At 35.8% G+C, this 27,698-nt stretch overlaps 1 protein-coding gene across 6 annotated transcripts in view; it reads right to left on the bottom strand.

Annotated features, from left to right (window-relative positions):
• The window catches only part of snama (something that sticks like glue), a 311,868-nt gene that overhangs the window by 266,377 nt on the left and 17,793 nt on the right, over positions 1 to 27,698 (bottom strand). For 5 of the 6 annotated variants that reach the window (XM_069841358.1, XM_069841357.1, XM_069841356.1 and 2 more), the window contains one exon: positions 9,352 to 9,439. In XM_069841358.1, the coding sequence (XP_069697459.1) occupies positions 9,352 to 9,439 (88 nt within the window). Of the gene's footprint in view, positions 1 to 9,351; positions 9,440 to 27,698 lie in introns of those variants that run through there. The other variant, XM_069841362.1, reaches the window with a different exon arrangement.

Genomic DNA, 27,698 nt, shown 5'->3' with positions numbered 1-27,698 from the left:
TCTTAAATAAGGGATTAGACAAACTCGCAAATTGGTGCTGTAAAAACAACATGACTGTTAAACTTTTGCAAACTAAATTTCAATGTTTTTCCCTTGCCCATCAAAGCATTGCTCCCAATCTTGAATATAATGGTATCGCCATTTCACAGATTGATTCTTTCACATATCTTGGGGTCTCGATTGATAATAAGCTAACCAGAAAGCTACTAACCCAAAAAAAAATTGCATCTTGAGCTTCTAAACATCTTAATATGTTTAAATGACTAGTGAGGTTGTGCATGGCATACTTTGACGTCCACCTACAAAACATACATGATACAGTCATTAAGTTCTGACATTGACGCCTGGAGAGTAGGCACCCACAAGAATCTGGAAGTCTCACAAGATGCCGCGTAATACGGCATACACTTAAACAGATCCACATCCTCCCTCAAAATACAGTAGTCGCCATTGGCCACTATGCACATCTGCCAACGTTGGTATAGCTACTGGAAGCACCGCTGAAAGATGTTGGCAGGAAGGTCTCATACAGCTTCTCTTGTGACAGACATGACTTCTTTGGTTGAATGAAATCTACGTCAGTGTAGGATTGCTTTCATGTGGGGAAAGAGAAAAAAAATCGCATAGTGCGAGATCATGCGAGTATGGAGGATGTGGTAAAACAGCGATCTGTTGCCTTGCATGTTCATCTTGGACAAGGATAGAGCGATGTGCAAGGGTGTTGTCGTGTAGCAACAGCACATTCTTCCTACGCCAAAGCTCAGGACGCTTACGATAAATTGAATCACGTAAATGGCCAAGGATCTCCTTGTAGCGGGTCTTGTTTACAGTTGCACCTTGTGGGATGAATTCCATGTGAACAATTCCATTTGAATCAAAAAACAGTTCAAGCATCACCTTGCCTTTTGAACTGTCTTGTCGCAGTTTCTTCTGTCATGCGATTATGGCATTTTCCAGGTGGCGGATTGTCGCTTCTGTTACGGATCATAAAGGAAACACCATGTTTCATCTGCAGTTATCGTCGGTTATAGCAGTTTTGCCTAATTTCTGACAGAACTTGACATTTCCCTGTTGCTCAAACTGCGACATACTCAAGTTCCGACACACACATTCAAATCGCCATCAAAACAAAAACCTTACTTCTGCTTACACTACCTGCACACAACTGTCTTTTGCTGGGACAAGAGACTAAATGACAAGGTACTATACCACGGCACCACCTATCCGCTCTAGTGCACCACACCGCCACTATGTGCCCAGTCTCAGAATTTAATGACTGTACCATGTATATTGAACCATGTATTATTTAATGTTGTGAACCACTTATAACAGTCTTGGATAATATACGTAACAAGTTTGAGTTGGTTCAAACTCAAGTGCTTCGAATATTAACAGGAAGAGTTAAAACAACACCTAAGGATGCAATGCTGATTCTGACAGGGGTGAAACCTATGAGAAAACAGAAGAAAGAGGGCTTCTTCTTCATGAAAAACTTCTTAAGCGTTCAGTTGAATTTTGGAGCAGTTATAAAACAAATTAAAGACGTCTAAAAACCCAAGTAGGTTTTATTCAGTCAGTAAACAAACTGAAATCAAACCTCCATCTAAAAATGGCCAGCCAACCATTACTAAATCTGCAAAACCTTCTTGAAATCGCCACTGTTAGATATTGATGAAGTTTTCACTAAAATTCAGACTGACAAGGAAAAGATACTCAGGATCCAATTGGCTACACATCTACAATGATGGATCCAAAATAGCTGAACACTTGAATGTCGGAGCTGGAATCTATAATAGCCTGTTATCATTTTGTATCCCAGTAGGCTAGAATACATCAGCCAGTAGGCCAGAATACATCAGCCAGTAGGCCAGAATACATCAGCCTTTGATGGGGAAGTTCAAGCAATTAGAGTGGCATTACAACAACTCACAGCCCATTTAGGTAAATTCAGTAATGCTGTTATCCTCTCTGACTCTAGAATGGCTATCCAATCAATTAGTCATACTTTCCGGCCCGGTTCAATAGAAATAAAAAACTGCCAAGATACGCTAAAAGAACTTGCAGCAAACAATAAAACATTTGCTCTACAGTGGATACCTGGTCACTGCTCAATCTATGGAAATGATCAAGCAGATTCTTTGGCTAAGAAGGGAGTTCAGCTCCCACTACCTACCAAAGCCAATATCATCCCAGCCTGTGAAAGTAGCTATAAAAAAGCAATTCAAGACACAATATCCGCAAGACCCATACTCAAGAACATCTAAGAAGCACTGGAGAGAGTCAATTCTGAAAATATCAATTCACCCAAGAAAAAATGCAGTCTCTCTCTTTTGTCTAATGATGGGTTAAGATTTACTGACGAAATATCTCTTCTGCTTCGGATAATGGAGACACCATCCTGAAAAATGTGAAACTCTAATACATAGATGAACTGATATCATCTTTCAGATGTCTGGCCTTCAGTCACTCATAGAAGCGGAATGCTATTGGGAAGCCAGGAAGAATGTTTTTTCTACAAAATTGTTTCTTAATGTTTGTTCATTTGTTTTCTTTGAAGGTAAATGATTCTATAATCAATTCACCAGCCATTAGATAAATAAATAAATAAATATACAAATAGGAAGGGACTCTTAACTATGGGAAGATAGTGCAGAAACATAATGGTGAAGCTGATAACTACATGCCCATTTTTCAGAGTAGCTTTACCCACATTTTATCTAATAAATATGTGTGACAATTTTGATCTGTTGTTGTTGTAGGTTATTAAAAGATAAATTTACGAACATTTTGCATACAATTGAACATTTATGGTATTGCCATCTCGACTGGAATTTCAGCAAGTGAATATGGCTGATGATGTTGGTTTGCTTGAAATTCAGACTTCAATGGTTAATGAAATGATTACTATCAATCTATGTCACTAAGCAATACTTTATAATTTAGCATCCACTAGCTTTATAAAGATTTGTTACCTCCTTATGATAAACGTACTGGTTTGTTTTATAGGAACCACCATATACCTGGTATACTAGCCTATTACTTTAATTAATTTGTTGAACCCATTATAAAATTTGTCGTGAAATTTCTCAAATAAAAAATGAATGCCTTAAATACGTTTAAGTGTTAAATTCATCTCAATTCCCCATTTCATAAATTAGAAGACATTCTACACAAAGATTCAAAGAATTCGAAATCAAACTAACCTAAGCACGAAAAGTGAGCTATGTTGGCAATGCCTGTTAACGATGTTTAGAAATATAATTTCTTAAGATCAGTTACAATATTAAAAAAAAAAGTAATTTCTTGAGACTAGTTATAATATTAATTTAAAAACAAGTTTTTTGTGACGTAATGAAGGGGCCTTAATAATGTAGTCTGCAAAAGATCTGTATATTATGCCTGACGACTCATGGATTAAGATATCAACATAATGCCCAGTGCAATAAATGGTTCTGCTTGATTCTAAAGATAAAAAGAGAATGGGATCTTGATTTCACATAATAGAATTAATCCATACCAAATGGTCCAGGAATAAATTAATTGGTAGCTCGACAATTTTTTAAAAAGTTTATTTTTAACAGCGATGACCTCTACCTTTAAGTATGTAGACAGAAATTACTATTAGTTCATTTTTATTTGCCTTCATATAAAAATGGCAGCCATTTTTATATTATGGCATTCGATTTTTGGCTTTAGCAGACAGTTATGGTAAATGCATTAGCACAGCTCAGAAAAAATGATAAGAAATGTGAAGACAACACTGTTATTTTTAGCATATTCCAAGCTACATTTTATATCTTCTACCTTTTTACAATATCTCTCATTGTAATAATTCAATGTTAAGGCCAAAGTTGATTGTCTATTTAAAAAAAAAATAGTTTCAAATTGTTTTTTTGCAGTGGGAAGGAATGAAATAACAAGCTGTCATTTTGTTAGCTATACACTCAAATCTTTAGCAAAAGGTATGAGTTTTCTTATTCGTTCCGCTTTTAGTTAGAGCAGTTTAAAGTTGCTTGCTTTTCAGTTTTTCTCTTAATTTCAGTCCTAATATCTTCGGTGGGGAGGATGGACCTACTAAATATTTTAAATTTTTAATATAAGAGGAACTCTATGAAAAGTAACTGTAAAACAAAATTGGTGTTTGATATTCCATGGGGATCAAAACTGCAATGGAAGAAATCAGTGAAAAATGGGTTTATGCTGTAATAATAATACTTGTGGAATTAAATATTACCATTATTAATAAATTTCCATATAAATACAGTTATTATGCTTCATTCATATTCTGTCACTCCATGCGGGAGCCTTTGGACATGATTTGATGCCATCGAGTTATTATTCTTACTAATTAGATACATATTTTGTGTGAGAAGTCCAATATCAACCTTTTAAGATATGCTTTGATTACGCAGTTGAGCTATATCTACAGACACGCAGCTGAGATATTTCTACAGACAATTTGTCAGAAATAACATGTGAGCAGCCTGTTACTGCTGTAAGTTCCAAAGCAGATATTTTCTGTCAGCAGCTGACTTGTTGAAGGAGGTTCTTGGACCTGCTGCGTAATAAAACAAAATATGAACATTCTTGTTGTCTAAACTGATGTCCTCAATTTCCGTGACCCACCACTGTCCATTATAATGCATGCAACAGTGTCATTTGGCTATGTTAAATTTTATGTTTTATTTAACGACTCTCGCAATTGACGATGTTATATCAGCGTTGTCGGAATTTTGTCCCACAGGAGTTCTTTTACATGCTAGTAAATCTACTGACATGAGGCTGTCGCATTTAAGCACACTTAAATGCCATAGACCTGGCCTGGAATTGAACCCGCAACCTGGGCAACTGTACCAACCAGACCGATCAGAAGTACAATCTTGCAGGTAGGATCATTTTAAAATTCTTCTGATTCTGCTGTCAGGTAATATCTGGTAGGTTTTTCACTTGGTTATTTAACAACGCTGTATCAGCTACGAGGTTATTTAGCTCGATGGAATTTGTGATAGCATGATATCTGGCGAGATTAGGCCGAGGATTTGCCATAGTCTACCTGACATTTGCCTTACGATTTGGGAAAACCTCGGAAAAAACCCAAGCAGGTAATCAGTCCAAGCGGGAATCGAACCTGTGCCAGAGGGCAATTTCGGATTGGCAGGTAAGCACCTTAGTTGACTGAACTATGCTCATGGCTTGGTAGTGTTTACAGCAGCACTTAAATTTGTGATCCCTGTAATTCTCTGGAAATTATCAAATCTGTCCTTCAGTTTTTTATATGCCGACAGAAACATACTATTTTGACAAAAAAAAATACTTAATACCAAAGAAAATGAGAAGCAGTCTTTGACAGAAGAGTATATAGAACTAATTCAAAACTTGAAACAGAAGTGTGCTATCGTTGCTAAAGAGAAAGTAAAAATTCTTAGTCTATCTCCAATTTCTTGACCAAGAAGAAAAATTACTTCTGTGTTTAATGTTTTTAATTGTTTGGTGAAATTGACAAGAGCTAGAGAGAGGTCAGAGTATATTACCGGAAATGGGTAAAAGAAAAAGAACAGAAATTATTGATAATAGTATACAGAAAGTGATTTTTATAAAGATGATGAATACCATACACTGTGTCCTGGGATTAAACACTGCTATGGAGTTGAGATTTGATCACTGTCAGAGAATTCCAGGAACTCGAAAATTTCAAACTGTTGCTGAAAACATTATCATATGTTACCTGAAATCAAAATCAGAGAATTTGAGGATCATCCTATCAGCAAGACTGTACCTCTGAATTTACAGCCATGTGACACTGTTGCATGTATCTATGATGAAGAATTATGGATCGCGGAAATTGAGGACATCAGTTCAGAAAACAAGGATATTTATCTGTTGTTCTAACACCTAGCAAATCCAAGGACCTCCTTCAAAAAGTCAGATACTGACATAGTTTGGGTGCCTACTGAACATATAATACCTTCTTTGGATCAGTAACAGTAACAGGCTGCTCAAATGTTATTTTCAACAAATTGTCTGAAGAAATACCTCAACTGCATAATCACACGTATTTTAAAAAGTTGTTTGTATTGGACTTTTTACACAAAATATCTAATTAGTAAGCATAATAATTTTATTGTATTTGTATGATGATTCATTAACATAGCAATATTTAATCATACAAGTATTATTACAGTACAAACATATTTCCCACTAATATCTCTCTGTTGTAGCTTTGATCTTCATGGAATATCATATCAAACTCCAATTTTCCTTTTACAATGATCCAATGGATCCCGGCCCACCGTGGACTGAACGGTAACGAGAAAGCAGATATGTTAGCAAAGAAAGGAAAAAAAAAAAAAAAAAACGCGCACGCACGCACGCACGCACGCACGCACGCGCACACACACACACACACACACACACACCTACCTTTCCAAGTCAGCGAAACTGAACTGGGGCCTGAAGCACGAAGCGCTAAAAACAATCTACAAAGGTGGAATTTTACCTCTCCTAACATACGGTGCACCAGTGTGGACTAAAGCAATGGAAAGATAATGTTACAAAGCTAAAATTACCAGAGTTCATAGACTTATCAACATTAAAATAGCGAAAGCATACCGCACAGTATCAAACGAAGCACTCTGCGTAATCACTGGATTAATACCTATTACTATCAAGATAAATGAAACTGTGAAGCTGTACAAATATTTAAAAGGGGACAGAAATGCAGAACAAATACTGGACAATAATATGGAAGCGAAATACTGGCCTCATTCAGCGAACTCCATAACACTCAACCCAGAAAGCCAGGAAGAAACACACAAAATACATGTATATACTGACGGCAGCAAAAGTGATCAAGGAGTACGATCAGGTATAGCCATATATGCGGATAACGAAATAAAACACAAGCTTAAATACAGACTGAATGAAAGATGTTCCAACAACCAGGCAGAGCAGCTGGCAATCCTGAAAGCCTTAGAATACATCGAATCACTGGAAATAGAAGGACGAACAATTGCAATATACACGGATAGCCAGATAACACTCGAAGCACTTAAAAATAGGAAAAATCACACTTATCTCATACAAGAAATAAGGAACAAGGTGGTGACAATGGAGGAACAAGACTGGAGGATACAATTCTACTGGGTTAAAGCACATGTAGGGAACCAGGGTAACGAGCTGGCAGACCAACTTGCAAAGGAGGCGGCGACAAGTAAGGACCTCCACGAGTGCTACAAGAGGATACCCAGAAGTGCTGTATTAAGTGAACTCAGTGAAGCCAAATGGCAAAGTGACTGGAATGTAACTGAGAAAGGTGCAGTCACAAAATCATTCTTCCCAAATATTGCAGACAGACTCAAACTGAAATTCAGTGTAACCCTAACCTAACAGCAATGTTAACAGGACACGGCAAAACCAGAGCATACCTACATAGATTTAAAATTATAAACAATCCAACATGCCCATGTCAAATTAGCCACCAAACGGTAGACCACTTAATGTTCGATTGCAAACTCTTAGATCAGGAAAGAGATGCTTTAATCGCGGCTGTATTAAGAACTGAAAACTGGCCACCTAACAAAGACAACCTCATAAAAAAAATATACTAGGAAACTTATACAATTTGTAAATAATATACCTTTTGAGAAAATTAGCCAGTTGTAGAAAAAAAAAAAAAAGAATTGTAAATAATGTTAAATGTAAATGGTAGAAATTGTAAATAATTGTAAAACTAGAGTATCATAAAAAACAATAATTTTAGAATCTGCAATGACATCACAGTCTAACAGTAGATGGTAAACTATAAACGGTAGATAGCTAAAATTAATTGTGACCTTAGAACATTTTATAGAGAAAAAAATATGAGAAAATTGTGGAAAAAAAATAATCCAAATCAGATTGTAAATTTTAAATTGCAGAAAATCAATATAAATGCAGCATATATTTCGAGAGAAATAAGTGAATGGCAAAAACAAAATCAACTGATCTTCAAATTAGATTGTAAGCTTTGAATTGTTATAGATGATTGTAAATAACTGTAATATTATAAGAGAGCTCAGTGCATGTAGTATTACTCAGTGTAATGGAACATGCCGTTTTTAATAAATACAAAAAAAAAAAAATACAAAAAAAAATACAAAAAACACGCACGCGTGCACGCGCGCGCGCGCACACACACACACACACACACACACACACACACCTTTTACAAGTATCTCTGACAGAGTACTCTTCATATTAAGAACTTGAAATTTTATTAGGTTCCTCACCAGAGATATTTGGGATGAAAATAAGAGAAAAACTGTAAAGCAAGCATTTTTAAACTACTCTAACTATAAAAGGGGATGAGTAAGAGAACTCAAAATATTTTTGCTACAGGTTTGAGTGTATAGCTGTCCTCTAGCAAAATGACAACCTGGTATTTCATTCCTTGCCATTGCAAAAATACAATTTGAAACTAATCTTTTGGCACACATACATGGAAATTGCTATTTTTCATAACACATTATTGGTTAGAAAGTTCTTCTCTGCTGTACGCTACGGCAAAAACATGGTTATGATTAACTTTGCCGTACAAATACCGCAAAGTTGTCATAGTTCATAATATAGTTATAACTAGTCGTACTGTAAAGTCAATGTAGTACCTAGTAGTAGACAGTGACTCCTAGCATACAAAAATCTTAATAGTCTATGATTTATTTAACGAGTTAATTAGTTCACATAGAATTCTCATGTAGTTGTGCCAAAAATATTGTATCTAACTAGTACGAAAGTGTCTTTTGAGCACTTGTTTCATAAACATCTCACTCGTACACAAAAGTATCACTTTCTGTCCTAGTTACATAAATAACTTTTTTAAACGTGATAATCAATTTTGGTCTTAACATTCCATTATTACAATGAATGATAAATAGTGTAAAAAGGTACAAGATATAAAATGTAGTTTAAAATGTGCTGAAAATAACAGTGTTTTCCCCACCTTTCTATCATTTTTCTGAGCTATCTCATTTAGCGCAACTGTCTGCAAAAGCCAAAAATGTTAAATACCATAATACAAAAATGGTTACTATTTTTATATTAAGGCAAATATGAATAAATTAATAATAATTTCTGTCTACTTACAGGCAGAGATCACCACATTTCTAAAAATGGTCAAGCTACCACTGTTGAACCACTGCATTTTGATTGACAATCCCAGTAGTAGTAAGTATGAAAACAGTCCATCTTGAAAACTGAGCACGTAACTCTTTTCAGGTCAATAATTTATGCTAAGAGAATAATTGTTTCCTTTCATGTTACATTTAATGATAAAAAAAATTTACTACTTAACACTGCAATGACAAGAAAACTTACCATGCTTTCTTCTGTTGAGCTGTCAGAGGTATACGGGCAACAATCAAAGAAGTGTTTTTGGGAATTAAAACACCATCATCAGTGTAAACTGAAAATCAAAACACATATCCTGTAAACTTTTTAAGTACCCTACAAAAAAATTAGAGTATGCTTAAATTATAATTAGGGTGATTTCTTCAGTAGCTGATGAGACACCTGTAGCTGGCCAATTGTCTCTTAAAGGTAAATTGAGTTCCTTGTTCTAAAAATCCTTTCAGGAAAAAACAAATAGCACGAATTGGAACACCTTACTGTGACCCTTCCTTATTAAATGGTTTATTTCCTAAAGGAGTATGTTTTTTGAATTTCGTCACATTATGACATCTCAATTCTTGGTGATAAAAAATTTAAAATCTCTAACAGTTCATATTGAACGTAAAATACTTAAATAAATCCACATAAACAATATTCTTAAAGCTTAGATGCTGATGAATAGTTTAACCTTTAATGGAAATCAAACACGATACAATTTCACGTCCACACCTGTGGAGTAACGGTCAGCGCATCTGGCCGCGAAACCAGGTGGCCCGGGTTCGAATCCCGGTCGGGGCAAGTTACCTGGTTGAGGTTTTTTCCGGGGTTTTCCCTCAACCCAATATGAGCAAATGCTGGGTAACTTTAGGTGCTGGACCCCGGACTCATTTCACCGACATTATCACCTTCATTTCATTCAGACGCTAAATAACCTAGATGTTGATACAGCGTCGTAAAATAACCCAATAAAATAGATACAATTTCACTAGTTGGCAAGAGTAGTGCCTATATGTTCAATGAAATGTTGTTAATGAAAGTCGAGTGATTGACTACCAATTTATGAATCTCCAGTAACTGACACAATATCAAATAAATTTCAAGCTGGAATACGAATTGTGCTTAAGTGGAGAAGTAGGTACAGCAGCTTTCAATCATGCCCTTACATTGAGAGCCAATTCCAACTAACAGAAATTACACAATGTCGTCAACATATGAGCATGACATTTATTTGTGGTGTCATTGCCAGCAGAAATGTATTTATCTCTCTCTCTTCCTCCATCATTCTTAATATTACCAAGAGATATTACATAAATATGTCTTCACAATGCAAACTTACTGTAAGTACAATGAACTCTTTGATCACATTAAGCAAGCATATGTATTTTACCCGCCTCGTACACAATCCTCCCCTGCCTCGCTACCGCTAGAAGAGACCTCTCTATTCCCCGCGCCTCTCTCTTTTAGCTGCCAAGATAAGTTTCGCGGACAGTAAATACCACTCTAAAGGTGCGTACACACTTAGCGAACGAACAACGAACGAACGACAAACGATTGCATTCGTTGATTGAAATCGGTACGTGTGTACGTCGCAGCAAAGGCAAACCGATCGTTTGGTTTGCCTTCGGAAATGATCCGTCGCTTGTCGATACATCAAAGGAAGTTGGTATTCATTGTGGATGGGATTTGCCACTAGCTTGTAGTTTGTAGCAGAACGCAGCGCTTAGTTCAATTTCACTAACAGAATGTCGAAACTGGAGTGGACGGAAGACGCTGTTATAAATCTTATTAATGCATATAGGGAGCAGGAAACTTCATGGAATCCCAAGCATCCTACTTACCACAATAAAGTAAGAAAACATGATGTTTGGGAACCTATTGGAAAGATGTTCAGCTGCAAGATAGGCGAGTCAAACACGTGCAAAATTTGAAAATTATTTTTGTTTATTTATTTTCAGTGGATACATGTTTTTTGTCAAAAAGAAAATTGAAAATTGAATCCCTACTGACATCATTCCGGAGGGAAAGACAGAAGTCCACAAAAAGATCTGGAATGGGGAGTGATGAAGTGTACGAGTCAACTTGGTTTGCGTATAAACATATGTCGTTTCTTTTGGACAAATTCACGCCCAGAAAAAACCAAGTTCCAACCTTGTGCACACAAAATAAATTATTGGCACTGAAAAGTGTCTTTTCATAAGCATGATGTGCATACGACAAACACAGACAAATTTCTCTTTTTAGTATTTTAAGATAATTATTGTCAGTGAGGTATCTGTGTACTGAAACTTTCCCCTGGGGCCTATTTCATAAAAGTAATAATTTAATACCATTACTAAAAAGGTAATAACATTAAGTAATATTATTACTGTTCTGTTTCATAAAAGTAATAGTTAATAATATTATTTATTACTGTAAACGCTCATATTATTACTAAAATAAATAATATTACTAAAGTGTTTCATAAAGCAGCAAAGATAATTAAATTTATTAATAATATTAATGTTAGTTCCATGACTATATTTTAAGTAATAGTTTAATAATTTGTAAAAAGTAAATGCCAATGTAGGGTTAAATTTTGAAGATAAAACCGTGAAAACATTTGAAATAGATAATTCTGACTCAAATAGTGATGAAGAGGGAGTGTTTGTCCGACGTCCAAGAAATTTTAGACAACGAATATCCTACAACCATATGCAAGAAAGTTACGAATATAATGAAATAGTTGACCTTTCAATTCGAGAACTTTTCGCAAAAAAACTCTGTTTCTTCAAGTTATTTTCACGTCTTTTCCCATTTTAAAAAGCATCAGAGACAAAATGAATTACTAACAAAGTCCCTCTCCATACTTACAAACTGTCATAGGCGCCAATGTAGATGGACCAGGCTGAAATTGAAAACTATCTTATCTAATTGTAAAAGAGGAACAATTGGAAAGGGTGAAACCTAAATTAAATTCAATTACAGTATAGAACTGTTAGAAAGTAATTACTGTATATTTTACATTATTTTATGTTATTTGAATGATTGAACTTAACGTTTTTTCCCTCCTTTCTCGTCATTTTTTAAATTATAATAATTGTTCAGAAATATATGCCTATGGAACATTTACATCACAAAATACAGTAATATTAATATTTCCTGTCGCTATTGAAATGTTTTTTCAATGTATACTTGTGACAACCTGAATCTATATACTCTTCACTAATTAACATTGTGAAGATCTTGGTAAGCCAAAATCTTTTGCAGACATATATCAACAAGTAGATCTATTACAAAATATATGGACTACTTTAAACCACCCCTATTGAGGGCATAAACTAAAATTAACTTACGAGATTTATAGGTACCGTATCTACAATTCCACATCACAATCTCTAATTAGAACATATTTGCATTTTGTATAGTCAGGTAACTTCTTGAAAATACTACTTACAACATAATCAGCAATAAAAACCCATTAAGACAATTTCAGTATTTTTATTAATTTCGTCATAACATTAATCTTCTAGAACATCCACACCTTCAAACTCAAACACGATATTTTCTAGGAACGACTTCACCGCGTAATTACTTATGTCGTTATTGCATTACTTATTTATTTTTGGTAAAAGAGTAATTTTTATGTGTATTAATTTACACTTGCACCAATAATTTGAGCCTTTTTATATAAGTACTTGCGCAATATTCCGAATTATAACGGAACTTGAAATATCTTACATAAGACGCTTTGCAGGGCCCACTAACCCTGTCGTTAACACTGTCCTTTAGGCTGCTACAATATTGTCATCAAAAGTTTTCACTGCTTAACATTTTCATATGGTACGTCTTTAGATAACGAGGTGCAAGCTTTACACACGCGCGTGCACACACACATGCTTCTGTCACTGATACACTGTTTTTGGAATTGCAAGCTTTACAACAGCAGAGACGTGAACAATTAGGAATGATAAATATCTGTTCACAATATTTTAGATTTATCATATTGTTTCTTTTACTCGTAAATCAACTGAATCAAATAACAGAAACAATAACTTCGAGTTGCAGTGATTTACAATCTTATCTGAAATAAATTGTCTCGCAAACCTTCACATATATTACGATTTACTCTGTTGTTGCTATTAAAGATAGTACTTCAAAACTTATTTCATTCAACAACTGTTAACAGAGAGAATAACATAAATAGCTGTAGAGTGCAGACCAACTTGGTTATGTTTGTCAGCCTTAACCTCAAATCATCTGGCTACTGTACATATTTTATGACTCGTGCAAAACGTTTATGAAACAGAATTTAGTCGGTTAATAAAAAAATTTTCATGACTGTAATACTATTACTTAATATTATTACTGTGTTTATGAAACAGGTCTGCACTTGCTATAATTATATTTTCGTCTGCCTTTATAGCGGACAATCAGCGAATGTGAATGTTTTCTGACAATTTGCTGATGATTTGTACGTCGCTTCAAACAGCGAACGAACAACGAAGTTTTGCTTCATCATTCGTTCGTTGTTCGTTCACTAAGTGTGTACGCACCTTAAAAAGAACAGAGAACTATATACAATCAACACTCATCTCCTAGAGGCAAAGGCCAGCCAAATCTTGGTTTGATTCTGAGTGCTAACAACAAAGAAAAAAAACTCAAACTCTTGCACAGAGCTCGAACAGACATCTCCTAGGCAAATCTAAATATCTATGCAGGGAAAAGGAAAGCATTTAAAAGTTGTGAAAGGCAAGAAACTAATTGCATAGGACAAGGAAAAGCCCAAACTCAAAATGTGCTACCAGATCCCTTTTGTGTCCTTAATAATAATAATAATAATAATAATAATAATAATAATAATAATAATAATAATAATAATAATAATAATAATAATGTTTCCCTTAGAGGGAAGGACCCAATGGAATCTTGGGAAAAACACTTCTCCCTTCTCCTTAAAAGAGGTAACCTACCTATATTCAAAATCAGAGCTAGAGTCATATGACATAAGAGCTGACAAGCATACCAGAAGTCAGAGCAGCCTTCCCCTAAGACAAAAAACGAGAAAGCAATTGGACCAGACGAAATATATAACGGAAATCTCAAGGACAAGCAGATCAACTGACTTCCTTCTGGACCAATCTATTCACTATAAGCAATTGACTTTAGAGCAAAAAATAGAATTTCAAGTATGCATTACAGGTCATTGTGTCTCTGTATGTTCAATAGCTGTGCCATACATTTAAATTAATGTATATAATATGTTACTTTTGTGTTCTTATGTTATTACCAGTTATCTGATTTTATAGTACAAAATATATATAAGTTCAATCATAAGACATATCTCTTTGCAAATGTTTATTTGCTATGAAGGTATTAAATATATATTAACGTTTTCACCTTATTTGGCATCATCAGATATAATAAAATACGTTGTCTGAAACTTGAGTAAATTGACAAATGAACAGTATAATATACATGATAAATGAATCTTCATGAGTTTTATGTATGAAGCTATGTATAAGGTTGTTATAATTGATTTCAATACAATACAAGTTTGAAAGAATTGAAAGTAATTGTATATACATATAACTCATGTTGCAGGTATATATACAAGATTAAATAGTGAACAATTGAATTATGCAAAATATCGGCAGTGTTAAAGACATCAATTAAAATTTGATTATGAATGAAAATGAAGAAATGTCATAGATTTAAAATTTATGAAGGATAAAATGTGTTAAAATACTATATAATTAGTGTTATATTATGTTACAAATCTTGTGTTTTATGGTGACAAATAATCATTATCAAGAACATATGCTTGTGGCCTCTGCTGTGATATAGTATGTGTTCGCTTGGATTTGGACATGAATATTCTATCTGATATTAATGCATGCTAACATAGATGTCATTGGTGGTTTGTTGTGCGTGATCATAGTTAACAGGAACTGTATATATAGAGATCCTTTGTGTGTATGTGCCTCTATTTGTTTGTAGATGTGTGTTGCTCTGTGGTTTGAAGTTATACGTATATACAATTACTTTCAATTCTTTAAACTTGTATTGTATTGAAATCAATTATAACAACCTTATACATAGCTTCATACATAAAACTCATGAAGATTCATTTATCATGTATATTATACTGTTCGTTTGCCAATTTACTCAAGTTTCAGACAACGTATTTTATTATATCTGATGATGCCAAATAAGGCGAAAACGTTAATATATATTTAATACCTTCATAGCAAATAAACATTTGCAAAGAGATATGTCTTATGATTGAACTTATATATATTTTGTACTATATTAGTAGACTTATATGAACATAAAAATGAACTGCAAATTATCTGATTTTAGGGCAAATGCCTATTTTGTTTCTTTAGGAGAAAGGAAAAAATAATGATTAATATGATTAATATTTGCGTTTCATGAAAATTGAAAGCCATGAAAAGAGTTTGATAGTGCCCTAAAATGAAAGTTAGAGCCTAATTTGTTAATATTCGGCTTAAAATGTCTAAATCAATTTAAAGTTTCGTTATTTCACTATTTACTCGCATGCTCATACACGTAAGCCATATTAAATGTCAGTTTTTCATGAATTAACACTACTAGGAAAATTCAATAATGGATGAAATGTTGTATTTTCGTCGAATAAAATTTCAACAACAATGCTGTATAATGGTTAGTTTGAATGCCTGCTAGCAGTTTCTCTTTCCCTCTCCTTATTTATGTTGAGGAGTTTTAAGTGATAGGACGTTATCCTGTGCAGCTTAATGCTGCAAGATAAAAGAGCAACATTTATGCTGATCCAGGAATGGCTAACAGAATTTCCACAGTTCACTTTTGATGGAAAAATAATATTCTGCGAGACTTGTAGCAAACAGATACCGGTATGTAACAAGAGTTGAAATATAGCATATTTTAATGCATAGGCCTATTATAATATTTATACATTTACTGAGCTATGCTGAGGTGAAATTCTTTTAAATTTTGATAGTTAAAGTATTTACGGATCACTGATATATTGGTTGTTCGAACCAAGTAATCGCAGTTTCTGATAGAAACATAGCAATATAATATTTAGGACTTTAATTCAGTTAACTTCTACACTCTTTAGATTTAGCATGAAAAGAAATGCCACCTGAGGCAGATGTGCAAGGAACAGGACATAAGGCACAAGCTCAGCAGAAAAATCAAATGAAACAAACTCTACTGACAAAGCCTACTTCATCCAACCTCAGCAGCAATTTCTATGCAGACTTAACCAGAGTGTTTGTTGCTGCCAACATTCCATGGAATGCAATTGAAAATCCGGTTTTAAGAGTTTTTACAAAAATACTCCAAACAAAATATCCCCTCTGAATCTCCCTAAGCAAAAATTATTTAGGCAGAATGTATAATGAAACTTTAGTATCCATTCAGGAGAATAGAGGTGATTTTTACATATGAGTCTTTGTAGATGAAACCTCAGATTCTATATAGCAAATATGATAGTAGTGAAACTTGACCCTGATAAACCTTGGATTCCATACCTTGTATGTGTTAAGGAGCTTCCGAAAGTGAACAGCCAAACCATTGCTTATTTTGCAAACAGAGGCCTACAGTTATACTATGCAATATAGATGATTCTAAAGTTCTGTTTTGTACTGATGCTGACTCATATATGGTTGCTGCAGCTCCACTTCTTAAAACTTTTTATCCTAACATCATTCATGTAACCTGTTTAGTTCTTGCCCTTCATAGGGTTTCTGAAACAATCAGGAATGAATTCCCTCTTGTCAATTCGTTCATTTCCAATATGAAAAAATGTTTTTGTTCAGCCCCATCCTAAATTTCAATACTCAGAGAAAAATGCCCAGATATTCCACTCCCACCTCAGCCTGTAAAACATCATGGGGAACACGGATTCAGTCAGTGGTGTACTATTCTAAATATTTTAAAGAAGTGGTCACAATTATTGAAGAATTACCTGAATCCGATACTGCAGCATGTGTGAAAGCAGTGAAAGAGTGTCTATATGACCCGTCAGTGAAAAAAGAGATTGTCTACATAACATCAAACTTTTCATTCGTACATGTAAACATTGAATTAGAAAAAAAAAATCTCTTTCTAGGCAAATAACAATAGTAAAGGATGACTAGGTGAACATAATTACATTGTGCTTTGGGTGAAACTGGGAAAAAAGTTAAAAGTGAGACAATAACATACTAAATAAGAATGTATGATTTTCATTGTTGGAAAAAGTGTCAAGAGTGATATTGGGGAAAAATGTAAATGTCCCAATAGATATTGATGTTTCTACTGTAATTTAAAATTTGCTCCTCTCACATCTGTTTCAGTACAAAGAGTTTTTCTGCTTTCAAAATGATTCTCACTGACAAAGACAAAGATTAACTGTGGAGAATTTAGAAAAAATCTGGTAATGTACTGTGCAGATAATTACGAAAAAGAATGAGCATGGAACTGAATTTTAATAACTTAAAAAATTAAGTAATTATTTAATTTTTTTCAATATATTAAATTTGTGCAGCTGTGTAGTACACAGCTGCATGCATCCTTTTCTTAAATATACCTTTTTTGTGTCACTTTTGTGTATTTTAGTAGGCTATATAATTTCAGTGAAACAGATTTGAAGCCTTGATCATATATGCTTAAAATGCCTAGTTTTACTAAAATAGAGGGGGAAAGGAACTGGCCACCTTACTCCATTATCTCCTGACCTAGTTGTCTCGTAAGCGGTGCCTTCTTGGTGTCACTTGTAAGGTTCAGACCTGTCTTTGGACAGTTGACTAAACAACTAAAATAGAGTCTAATTTATTGAATTTTGAGCTTATTTTAGGCACCTAAAACTGCAATTTTTAGTGCCTAAAAATCCGATGTCTGGTTATTACGTCCACGTATTGATCATCCTCTTGGTCTAGTGGTTAGTGATGCTGGCTCTTGATCAGCAGGCTTTGGGTTTGAGTCCCAAGAGATTTTCCTTGGTTAGGAATTGTTTTCTTGATATGTATGGCCTGGGTGTTTGTGCTGTTCTTTGGTTTAAGTTAGATTTAAATATATATAAGTGTCAGGAGGGAACTAGCACATCTTACCAAAAATTCACTGTGAATATGCCCTTATAGTAACCCAAGGGGTCACATGTCATCAGATGAACTTATATCCATCCCTTTATATATTGCAAAATGTTTTTATCGTGATAGCTTATTTTTATTCTGTATTTATATTTCTCCTGCATATAGAGTGTTAGTTGGGAGGCCGGAGGGAAAATGACCTTTGGGGAGGCCGAGATGTAGATGGGAAGATAATATTAAAATGGATTTAAGGGAGGTGGGATATGATGACAGAGAATGGATTAATTTTGCTCAAGATAGGGACCAATGGCGGGCTTATGTGAGGGCGGCAATGAACCTCCGGGTTCCTTAAAAGTCAGTAAGTAAGTAAGTATTTATATTTCTCACATATTTTTCTACTAAGTAGTTCACTATTCATTTACTATCTCCACTTGCTAGGTGTCCCAATTCTGGAACTTGAAAATCTGGTCACCTTAGAATGCACTTGGAAGAACAGTCCCAAAGACAAGAAGAATTAAAAAGGAAACAATCTTTTGCAGAAATACAGACACATGTGAGTCTAATTTACATAAATTACATATTTTATATAAAACCAAGATTTGTTAAATAATTACAGAATGACACTTTTATTTACATTTATCAATTTTAGGCAGCTGAACTTGAGTTGGAGTGAAATTTAAAACTTATAAACTTATATTACGAAAATTACAAAAGTTATTAAAATATAGCTTCATTTTCAGTTGAAAGTGTGCTAGTTTCTACATCAAGCTCCAGCATGTTGCAAGATTACAAAGCAAGTTGCCTAAATCTGACATTAATTATGTAGTGGTTTGCTGCAATGGTAAATTATTATTAGAAATTATGGGGAAGAACTAGAACTACTAGTGGTAGCAACATTTGAAAATCAATAAATTTTATTAGTGATGCCACAGCTAGAGAGGTAGGCCTATGGGCACAATGTGAAGCTGTATATACGTCACTGGAAGAATGGCGCATTACAGGCAAAGTGCAGGCTTTATGTTACGATACATTTAAAAAAATCAGCTGTCTAAATGAGAATGCTGATTGTTAGAACAAAAACTTAGCAGAAATTTATTATACTTCCTATGCAGACATCATATACACGAAATTATATTAAAAAGCATGTATGAAGTAAAGATGGATGTACCTGTTTTTAGGCACTTCCAAAGACAATGCACTTTGCTCTATTCAACAATTTGATCCTGAGGTGGAGAATCCACAAATAAATGAGCACTTACGAGATTCAACAGAAGACATTCTTCATTTGCTATGGAGGACCTATGTAACGAATGCACGAGAGAACATTACAGATATTTAGAACTTACTGTGATATTTCTAGGCATTGTACACCTCCCAAAATTACATTCAGAGCCCCACGTGCAATACATCTTGCTAGATGGATGTCTAAAGCAATCTACAGTCTAAAAGTGTTCATATCGTGCAATGATTTTGTAATGAGAAAGGATGAAGTGTCGGGCATATGCGCAATGTGTATTTGTTGTATCAATCTATAAAGCATCAAAAGCTCAAACCAAGACTTAAAACTTATACAGACTCTACGAAATCTCAGGTACTTTTACAAAAGTGATGTACTCATTTTTGGCATATGACACCTGAGAATGCTGAATTAAACATCTCCACTCAAGTAAAGAAAAAATTATCAATGTCCTCAAATGAAGGGAGAACTCAATTTCTCAAGTGAGAACAAATCTCACTTCTACCAAAAGACGTGTGTAACTTTGGTTCTAAGGATATTTCAGACTTTATTTATACAGATTCGCTTAATTTCTTCAATAGATTTCAAATTTATACAAATTTTCGAACTTGAGATCCTTTGCACTAGAAAAATAATAACTTAATTAACTGACGACATGAGATTGTTAAAACTTTAAAAAGTTGTCAATGGTTGTACAGAAAAGTGCACAAAAGTATGTGACTGACTATAATAAGATGCTCACAAAAATCGAAGAACAAAAGCAGTTTGTATTACAATTTGTGAGAGGCTATCAGAAGCAAATTCCTGACTGTAAAAGAGAAATTTTTACAAAACTAATGTAATCTAAATGTAAAATGTTAAATGTTATGTTTTATTTAACGACGCTCGCAACTGCAGAGGTTATATCAGCGTCGCCGGATGTGCCGGAATTTTGTCCCGCAGGAGTTCTTTTACATGCCAATAAATCTACTGACATGAGCCTGTCACATTTAAGCACACTTAAATGCCATCAACCTGGCCCGGGATCGAACCCGCAACCTTGGGCGTAGAAGGCCAGCGCTATACCAACTCGCCAACCAGGTCGACTCTAAATGTAAAGGTTACTCCCAATCACATTAACATTTTATCATAATTTTCTACAACTAAGATAAGGATATGTTTACTGACGAAGCTAAGGTGTAAATACTGGATAGGCTGAAAAAATCTTTCTCCCCACCCCCTTATATGAAGGAAGGACATGAAGGCTTACACTGCAGCCTGAGGCTTATTGTGCTTACCACTCCTATTCTGTAAATGACTGGGTAGCCGAATGGCCTCATTCTTGTACAAGTACAGCAAGCTACACTGACAACTTAATGTGTGCTATGATATGGATGATGATGATGATGATGATATATGATTCAATTATGGCGAAATGAACCAGAGGTTCAACACCGAAAGTTGCCCAGCTATTTTGCTTCAATTAGTTGAGGGGAAAATACCTAGAAAAACCCCAACCAGGTAACTTGTCCCAACCAGGATTTGAATCTGGGCCCGTTTGTTTCACGGTCAGATGTCCTAACTGTTCTCCACTCTGCTTACCTTGTATCTTTTTATACGGCAGATGTTTCTCGGCTTTTCTATTAAATTTTTTTGAGACACAGACCCCACAAGAAGAATATGACCACTCATTTTCACCCCCAAACAGAATATAGGTATAACAATACAACTTGTCTCAGAACACCCTATTAGTCAAGGATATTTCTTATACCATGACAATTGAAAAGTTATGTTTTGTCTTCCTCCATCCAATATTTTAATATGTAAATGTGGTGTCGATCTCTTATCTTTGTAAGCACATTTTGTTTCATACATACAACTTGAGAACGGTTTCTCTTTTAATTCTACAAATGTTGACCTCAATGTTCTGTCAGTATGAGCCATTTTACGCAAAATTAATATGTAACAAATACACGCATGCACTTTTGATTAAACTAAACTCAACATTGCAGAGCTTTCAGAGAACATCAATATAGCACGAAGTAATATTGTGACAGACGGCTAGCCTCATCCTGTATGGAGATGTAGTGAATCAATACCCCCTTCCCCAGTTCCCTCTCAAGCTTGCGAGTCAAGGTCATAGCCATGCCTTTAGAGGCTTTTACCATAAGCCTCATAGTTCCCACTGTTCTCTCCCTACTGGAATGACTGTTAACAGCAAACTTAATATATGGAAAAATCGAAGTGCAACCAAGTGTTACGATCCATCGTTATTACAAACTTACAGGCCTATTGTTACTAGGAATAACAACTAACATTTTTTGAGGGTAGACTAAGCCTCAAAAACCTCTTAAAAACTTCGCCACTGCATATGTTTGAACCAGTGGTGGTTCCTCGGGGGAGGGAAGGGAGGAACGTCCTCATATTTTCTTCTTTTGAAAGTAAATACCAAATAAAATATGTGCCTTGAAATTCGAGGAAGAGTCGATAATTTTTAAGTTCACAGCTATAAGAAAAACTCGGTTGATCGAGTTTTAAACGATGCGCGCTCATGTGCTGTAGAAAACTGTGAGAAAGATGCGAGATTGTCTGTTTGGAGGAAAGTTAATCCATTCCTCCTCTACTGCAGTTAACACACATAGACAACAGCGCACTAGCGGCCAGAGAAAGAAACAGAGTTTTAAAGCAAGTAAATGAATGGAGAGGGAGGAGATCCTCCTCTGAATCAGCGGATGGGTGGGAAACAGAAACCGACTGGTCGTGCAGCAAGCTCGCTACCGCTGCCACCTAACGATGTTGCATTCAACCGGACTATAACACAACTAGGAGGAGAGACAACAAAAACAGTTTTAACGCAACGCTATGAAAGACACCATGTAAACTATTTTCTAATTATAAATCAAAAATATTATTCATTGCACTTTATATAGGCTACTATTCATGGTTTTAAACTTTCGTGGATATATGAAAGTTAAAGTCGGGTTTTTTGTAAAACAAAGAGGAAGTAGTTCTACGTAGATGGCCCCTGAAATTCACTTCTATTCATTGCTTACTAGACAGGGCAACAGCCAAGCTGTCAGTTTTGTACAAATATATTTGAAGCTGAAAGTAGGTACTCCAAACTACATCATTTTTAACATAAAAAATTAATCGGCTACCAGCAGCTTTGAACAATAATGATAGTATGATTTTACAAGAACTGACATTCTTCAAAAGCATGTGATACTGAACTTGTAAAATGTACGTGGCAACACAGACCACGTGGGTGGGTGCAGTGTTCTCGCTTTCCTCAGATTATTTCCCATTCCCATTTCCATTTCCGTAAAACGGTTCCGGTTACGAGTTGGTAGTTAGTCTCTTCCATCACGTGTGATGCTCTAGTGTGCTCGAAAAATGCTACGAGGTTGTGAATTTCCTTGTAATTGTTAATTTGCGCAATTATTCAACAATGAATGGAAGTGAAAATATAATATATTTTGGACAATTTAGGAAACTCAGTTTACAAGAACAGATTATTGCTGTACAGAAGGAAAGGCCAACCCCAACACTACCTGATCTTATATGTATGCATGTAGGCTAATTTGTAGCATGTTTCATTCAAGAAGGTGCCATTTCGTGCTTTAACTTCTTTCCTCCTCTTAAGAAATATGCAGGAGCCGCCACTGATTTGAACTTTATTCTAACTTATCAGAAGGTCTTAATAAATTTAAAATTCTGTTCAGAAATACAGATATGTTTCAACTGTAAAAGGAAGTAATGTTTTATATTACTGATATCTTCTGTACCACCAAGATAAATAACATCGCTGAAAAATGTATAATCAATTCTGTCATAAAGTAGCTGATTTCAAAATATCTGTGAGAGAGAGGGAGCAAGGGAGAGAGATAGGGTAGAGAAAGAGACAGAGGAGGGAGAGGGAGGGGGAGAGAGAGAGACGAAGAGAGAAGGAGAGGATGTCAGGGAGAGAGAAAAGGGTGTGAGAGAGAGGGAAAGAGAGAATGAGGGTGATGATGAGTGAGTGTGAGAGTGAGAGAGAAAGTGTGCACATGTGCGTGTTTGTACGTGTGTGTGTGTGTGTAGAGAAAGAGACAGAGAGGAGGAGAGAGAGAGAGAAAGAAGAGTGTGAGGGAGGAGGAAATAGGAAGGGAGAGGGGGATGAGAGAGGAGGAGAGAGTGAGAGAGTGAGTGCGCACACACACTCTCTGTCTCTCTCTCTCTCTCTCATTCTCACACTCACTCATCATCACCCTCACCCTCATTCCCTCTTTCCCCCTCTCTCACACCCTTTTCTCTCTCCCTGACTTCCTCTCCCTCTCTCTTCGTCTCTCTCTCTCTCCTCTATCTCTTTCTCTACCCTATCTCTCTCTCACAGATATTTTGAAATCAGCTACTTTATGACAGAGTTAATTATAAATTTTCAGCGATGTTATTCATCTTGGTGATACAGAAGATATCAGTAATATACGAGGCGCATCCAGAAAATAAGTTTCCCTATTTAAAAAAAAAAAAGAACACATACTTTCAGGAAAACATTTATTGCCAACAGGTACAGCAATGTTTCAGCTATTTTTCAACATAGCCACCATCAGAATTGCGACACTTGTCATATCGTGGGATCAACTTTTGTATCCCTCTGTCGTAGAACTCTGCCGCCTGTGAATGGAACCAGCATGTGACAGACGTCTTCAGCTCTTCGTTGTTGCCAAAATGCTCACCGGAGGACAGGAATTTCTTGAGGTGCAAGAAAACGTGAAAATCGCTGGGAGCAAGATCAGGACTGTAGGGTGGGTGATCAAACAATTCCCAACCAAATTCCGTCAAAACAGCTGCTGTGCACCAAGCAGTATGTCGACGAGCATTGTCATGGAGGAGCACAACACCTGCAATAAGCATTCCACCCCTCTTGTTTTGAATGGCACGTCGCAATTTTCACAGTGTTTCACAGTAACGGTCAGCGTTCACTGTTTCACCTCTTGGAAGGAAGTCAATGAGCAGAATGCCCTTCCTGTCCCAGAACACCATGCACATCACTTTCCATACCGACAGCGTCTGTTTGAATTTCGTCCTGACCGGAGATCCACTATGCCGCCAATGCATTGACTGCTGCTTGGTTTCCGGGGTGAAGTGCAAAATCCAAGTCTCATTGCCCGTGATGATCCTGTCGAGGAACTCGTCGCTGTCATCGTGATACTGTTGCAGAAATGTCAGTGCTGCTCCTAAACGTTGCATTTTGTGTTCGGGTGTCAGGTTTTTCGGCACCCACCTGGCAAACACTTTTTTGAACAGCAGGTGCTTAGTGACAATCTCATGCAACAAGGATCGCGATATCTGCGGAAAATGGCTGCTCAGCTCCGTAATCGTGAAGCGACGGTTCTCCATGATGCACTGCTGCACCAGCTCAACACGATCATCATTGATGAGGGACGGTCGCCCACTGCGCTCTTCATCATGGACACTTTGACGACCTTCAGAAAACTGCCTACACCAGCGACGCACCATCTGCTTACTCATGATGTTCGGCCCATAGACCTGACAGAGCTGCCGATGAATTTCAATTGGCGCAATGCTTTGTGCATTAAAGAACTTTATCACCGACCGAACCTCGCAGGCGGCGGGAGAAGGAATAAGAGCTTCCATTTCGAACCACTGCTGCCACGCTACTGGCACCAGGCAGGACCTGTCCAGCTGACATATGATTGATATGTCATAGATCTGTTACACATGTGCAATTGACACGGCTAATTAAGTTTACTTTCAAGGGGGAAAAATCAGGAAACTTACTTTCTGGGTGCGCCTCGTAAAACATTACTTCCTTTTACAGTTGAAACATTTCTGTATTTCTGAACAGAATTTTAAATTTATTAAGACCTTCTGATAAGTTAGAATAAAGTTCAAACATATACAGTGGCGAAGTTTTTAAGAGGTTTTTGAGGCTTAGTGTATCCTCAAAAAATGTTAATTGTTATTCCTAGTAACAATAGGCCATGCAGTTTAGAAAACTATTCATAATGAAAATATTATAGTTATGTAGAAGTACAGTAATATGGGGCTGGAAATGGCATGGGATTTTCAACTCCAAAGAGTTGACTACTTCAATCAATATCTAGAATTAAGGATTTCTGTTCAAATTATGTCTTTTCTCAAGGGACATAATTTTCACCATGTTACTGTACATCTGAATCCACTATGCTATATCAGGTTTCTTCTATATTGCAATTTTAATACCTTTCATTATAACTTAACTGACTTGCACAGGTTAATACTTATTAAACTTCACCAAAATTGGTATGTGTTGTTTTCAAATACAAGGAAACAAAGTCAGGTGGTGTCAATGTAAGAATTGGAGAAATAAGCCAAGGACCACTCACATTCCGAAGATATGACCAAATGAGACAAGTTGTTGTAGCCTACACACAACACCGAGATTTAATATCGTATTTGGAAAGTCCAGAAATCTGGAAATCAATCTAGTATTTCGAAAAGACAGGATTCGAATTTATTAGTTAGGAGATTCAAGATTAAATTTAGTATATATAGGACATATCAGAACTTCATGTAGTACTAAGAGTCCAGGACTACTGGTATATAGCACCTATGAAGAACAGTATTGAATCGACATTTATGATGTACAAGACAAACTAATTAATATTTAACAGGTTCAGAATTTAATCTTGAATTTAGAATGTTCTACTATAATAGTCAGAAGTGTACCTTCTTTTCTTTTTACAGAGGGGCCTGAAGGCTTGCACTGCAGCCTGAAGCTTATTGTGCTTACCACTCCTTTTTATTGTGCCCCATGAGTTCTAGCCTTCTCAGAACAATGCCATCTGTATGAAAGTTAAAAGTGCTGCATCCTGCATTGACTGGTACTACTGAATGATGACAGATGAAACTGAAATTAATGACGAAATGAGTCGATGTCCAACAGAGCAAGTTACCCAGCAATTCTGCTTCAATTGGCTGAGGGAAAACCCCAAACCAGTTTAATTTGTCTGAACCAGGATTTGAAACTGGGCTCGCTCATTTCACAGTCAGATATGCTAATCATTACTCCACAGTAGTGGACTAAGTGTGCCATTAAACTGACATCCCAGTTTCAATCTATTATTTAGTTGATAGGGATTCAATATCATGAATAAGCATCACTTCTTTCATCCTTCAATTAATTTCTCCGTGTGAATGCCAGGTGACTGTTGCAGGTCTATGACAGAGAACAATAAGATCGGAGGAGACATGTTACCTCTATAAGATCAAAATGGATCCTTTACTGTCACAGTGCCTTCGCTTCTCAATATCAAGTGAGAAACAGAGAAACATCAGTGGACTATTCTTTTTATTATCAGGGTGAGATATGGTCTAATATCACTTGTTGGAAAACGAAAGAATATAGATAACCTACTTGTTTTAAGAGAACAGGCTACCAACGATGAAGGGCAAAGGCCAGCGATCCTTGTCTAATCTCCTGGAAATGAGGCATGCCTCCTCCAATCTACTTCTATTGTTCTCTCACAGGCTCATCATTGACTTTTCGGGGTGATTTTGTCCTTCTATAGCAGTTGTATGAGGAACTTTTGGAACTTCCAGTTGCAGATACTGACTGTCCCTCAGGAATATCTCTCTTCTAATGCCTGTTTCAGGCATTCCAGAGAAAGTGTTAAAGGGGAACACAACACATATATCGAATGTTAGTTGAGTATTGGATAATTGAGATTAGCTTATTTTAAACTGAATAGTGCAACGTTAATCTCTCGACAATTAGAGGTCGAGTTATTCGGAATTTAAGATTTCCTGCATGACGTCAGTAAGCCAGGCGCTGACCTCGCAGTCTATTTGAGTTACGTTATTTAACGCACCAGTTAAATGGCTTCACGTGTTTCCCTGTTTACAACCATTGTTAACAACTTTACTGTTCACAACAATGACAATAAATTAACTTCATTAATGAAATCAGTAGTGTAAACTTTACATGCAAATATTTAATACAGTAATATGTGGTGTATTTTCGTAATGATGGCTAATTTTTCTCTAATCTAAACCAATACTAATAAAATTCTGTCATGAACTACTGGTCCTGCATCTGACATTAAAATGTATAAACAAATCTACTTCACATCAGTGTTATTGGAAATCGGGTGAACTTTCTGTGACTCATTTCCCCTGCAGGTGGCTCGCAAAATACATTAAACTGCATTCCAGATAACATTAATGCCGATGCAAATAACACATTGTCTCTTGGACGTCGATCTTGCATTTCCTGTCAATACCACTGTACATTATAACCCTCT

This window comes from Periplaneta americana, chromosome 12 (genome assembly GCF_040183065.1).
Source record: "Periplaneta americana isolate PAMFEO1 chromosome 12, P.americana_PAMFEO1_priV1, whole genome shotgun sequence".
NCBI lineage: Eukaryota > Metazoa > Arthropoda > Insecta > Blattodea > Blattidae > Periplaneta > Periplaneta americana.
This window is presented reverse-complemented; position numbering and strand designations above follow the sequence as displayed.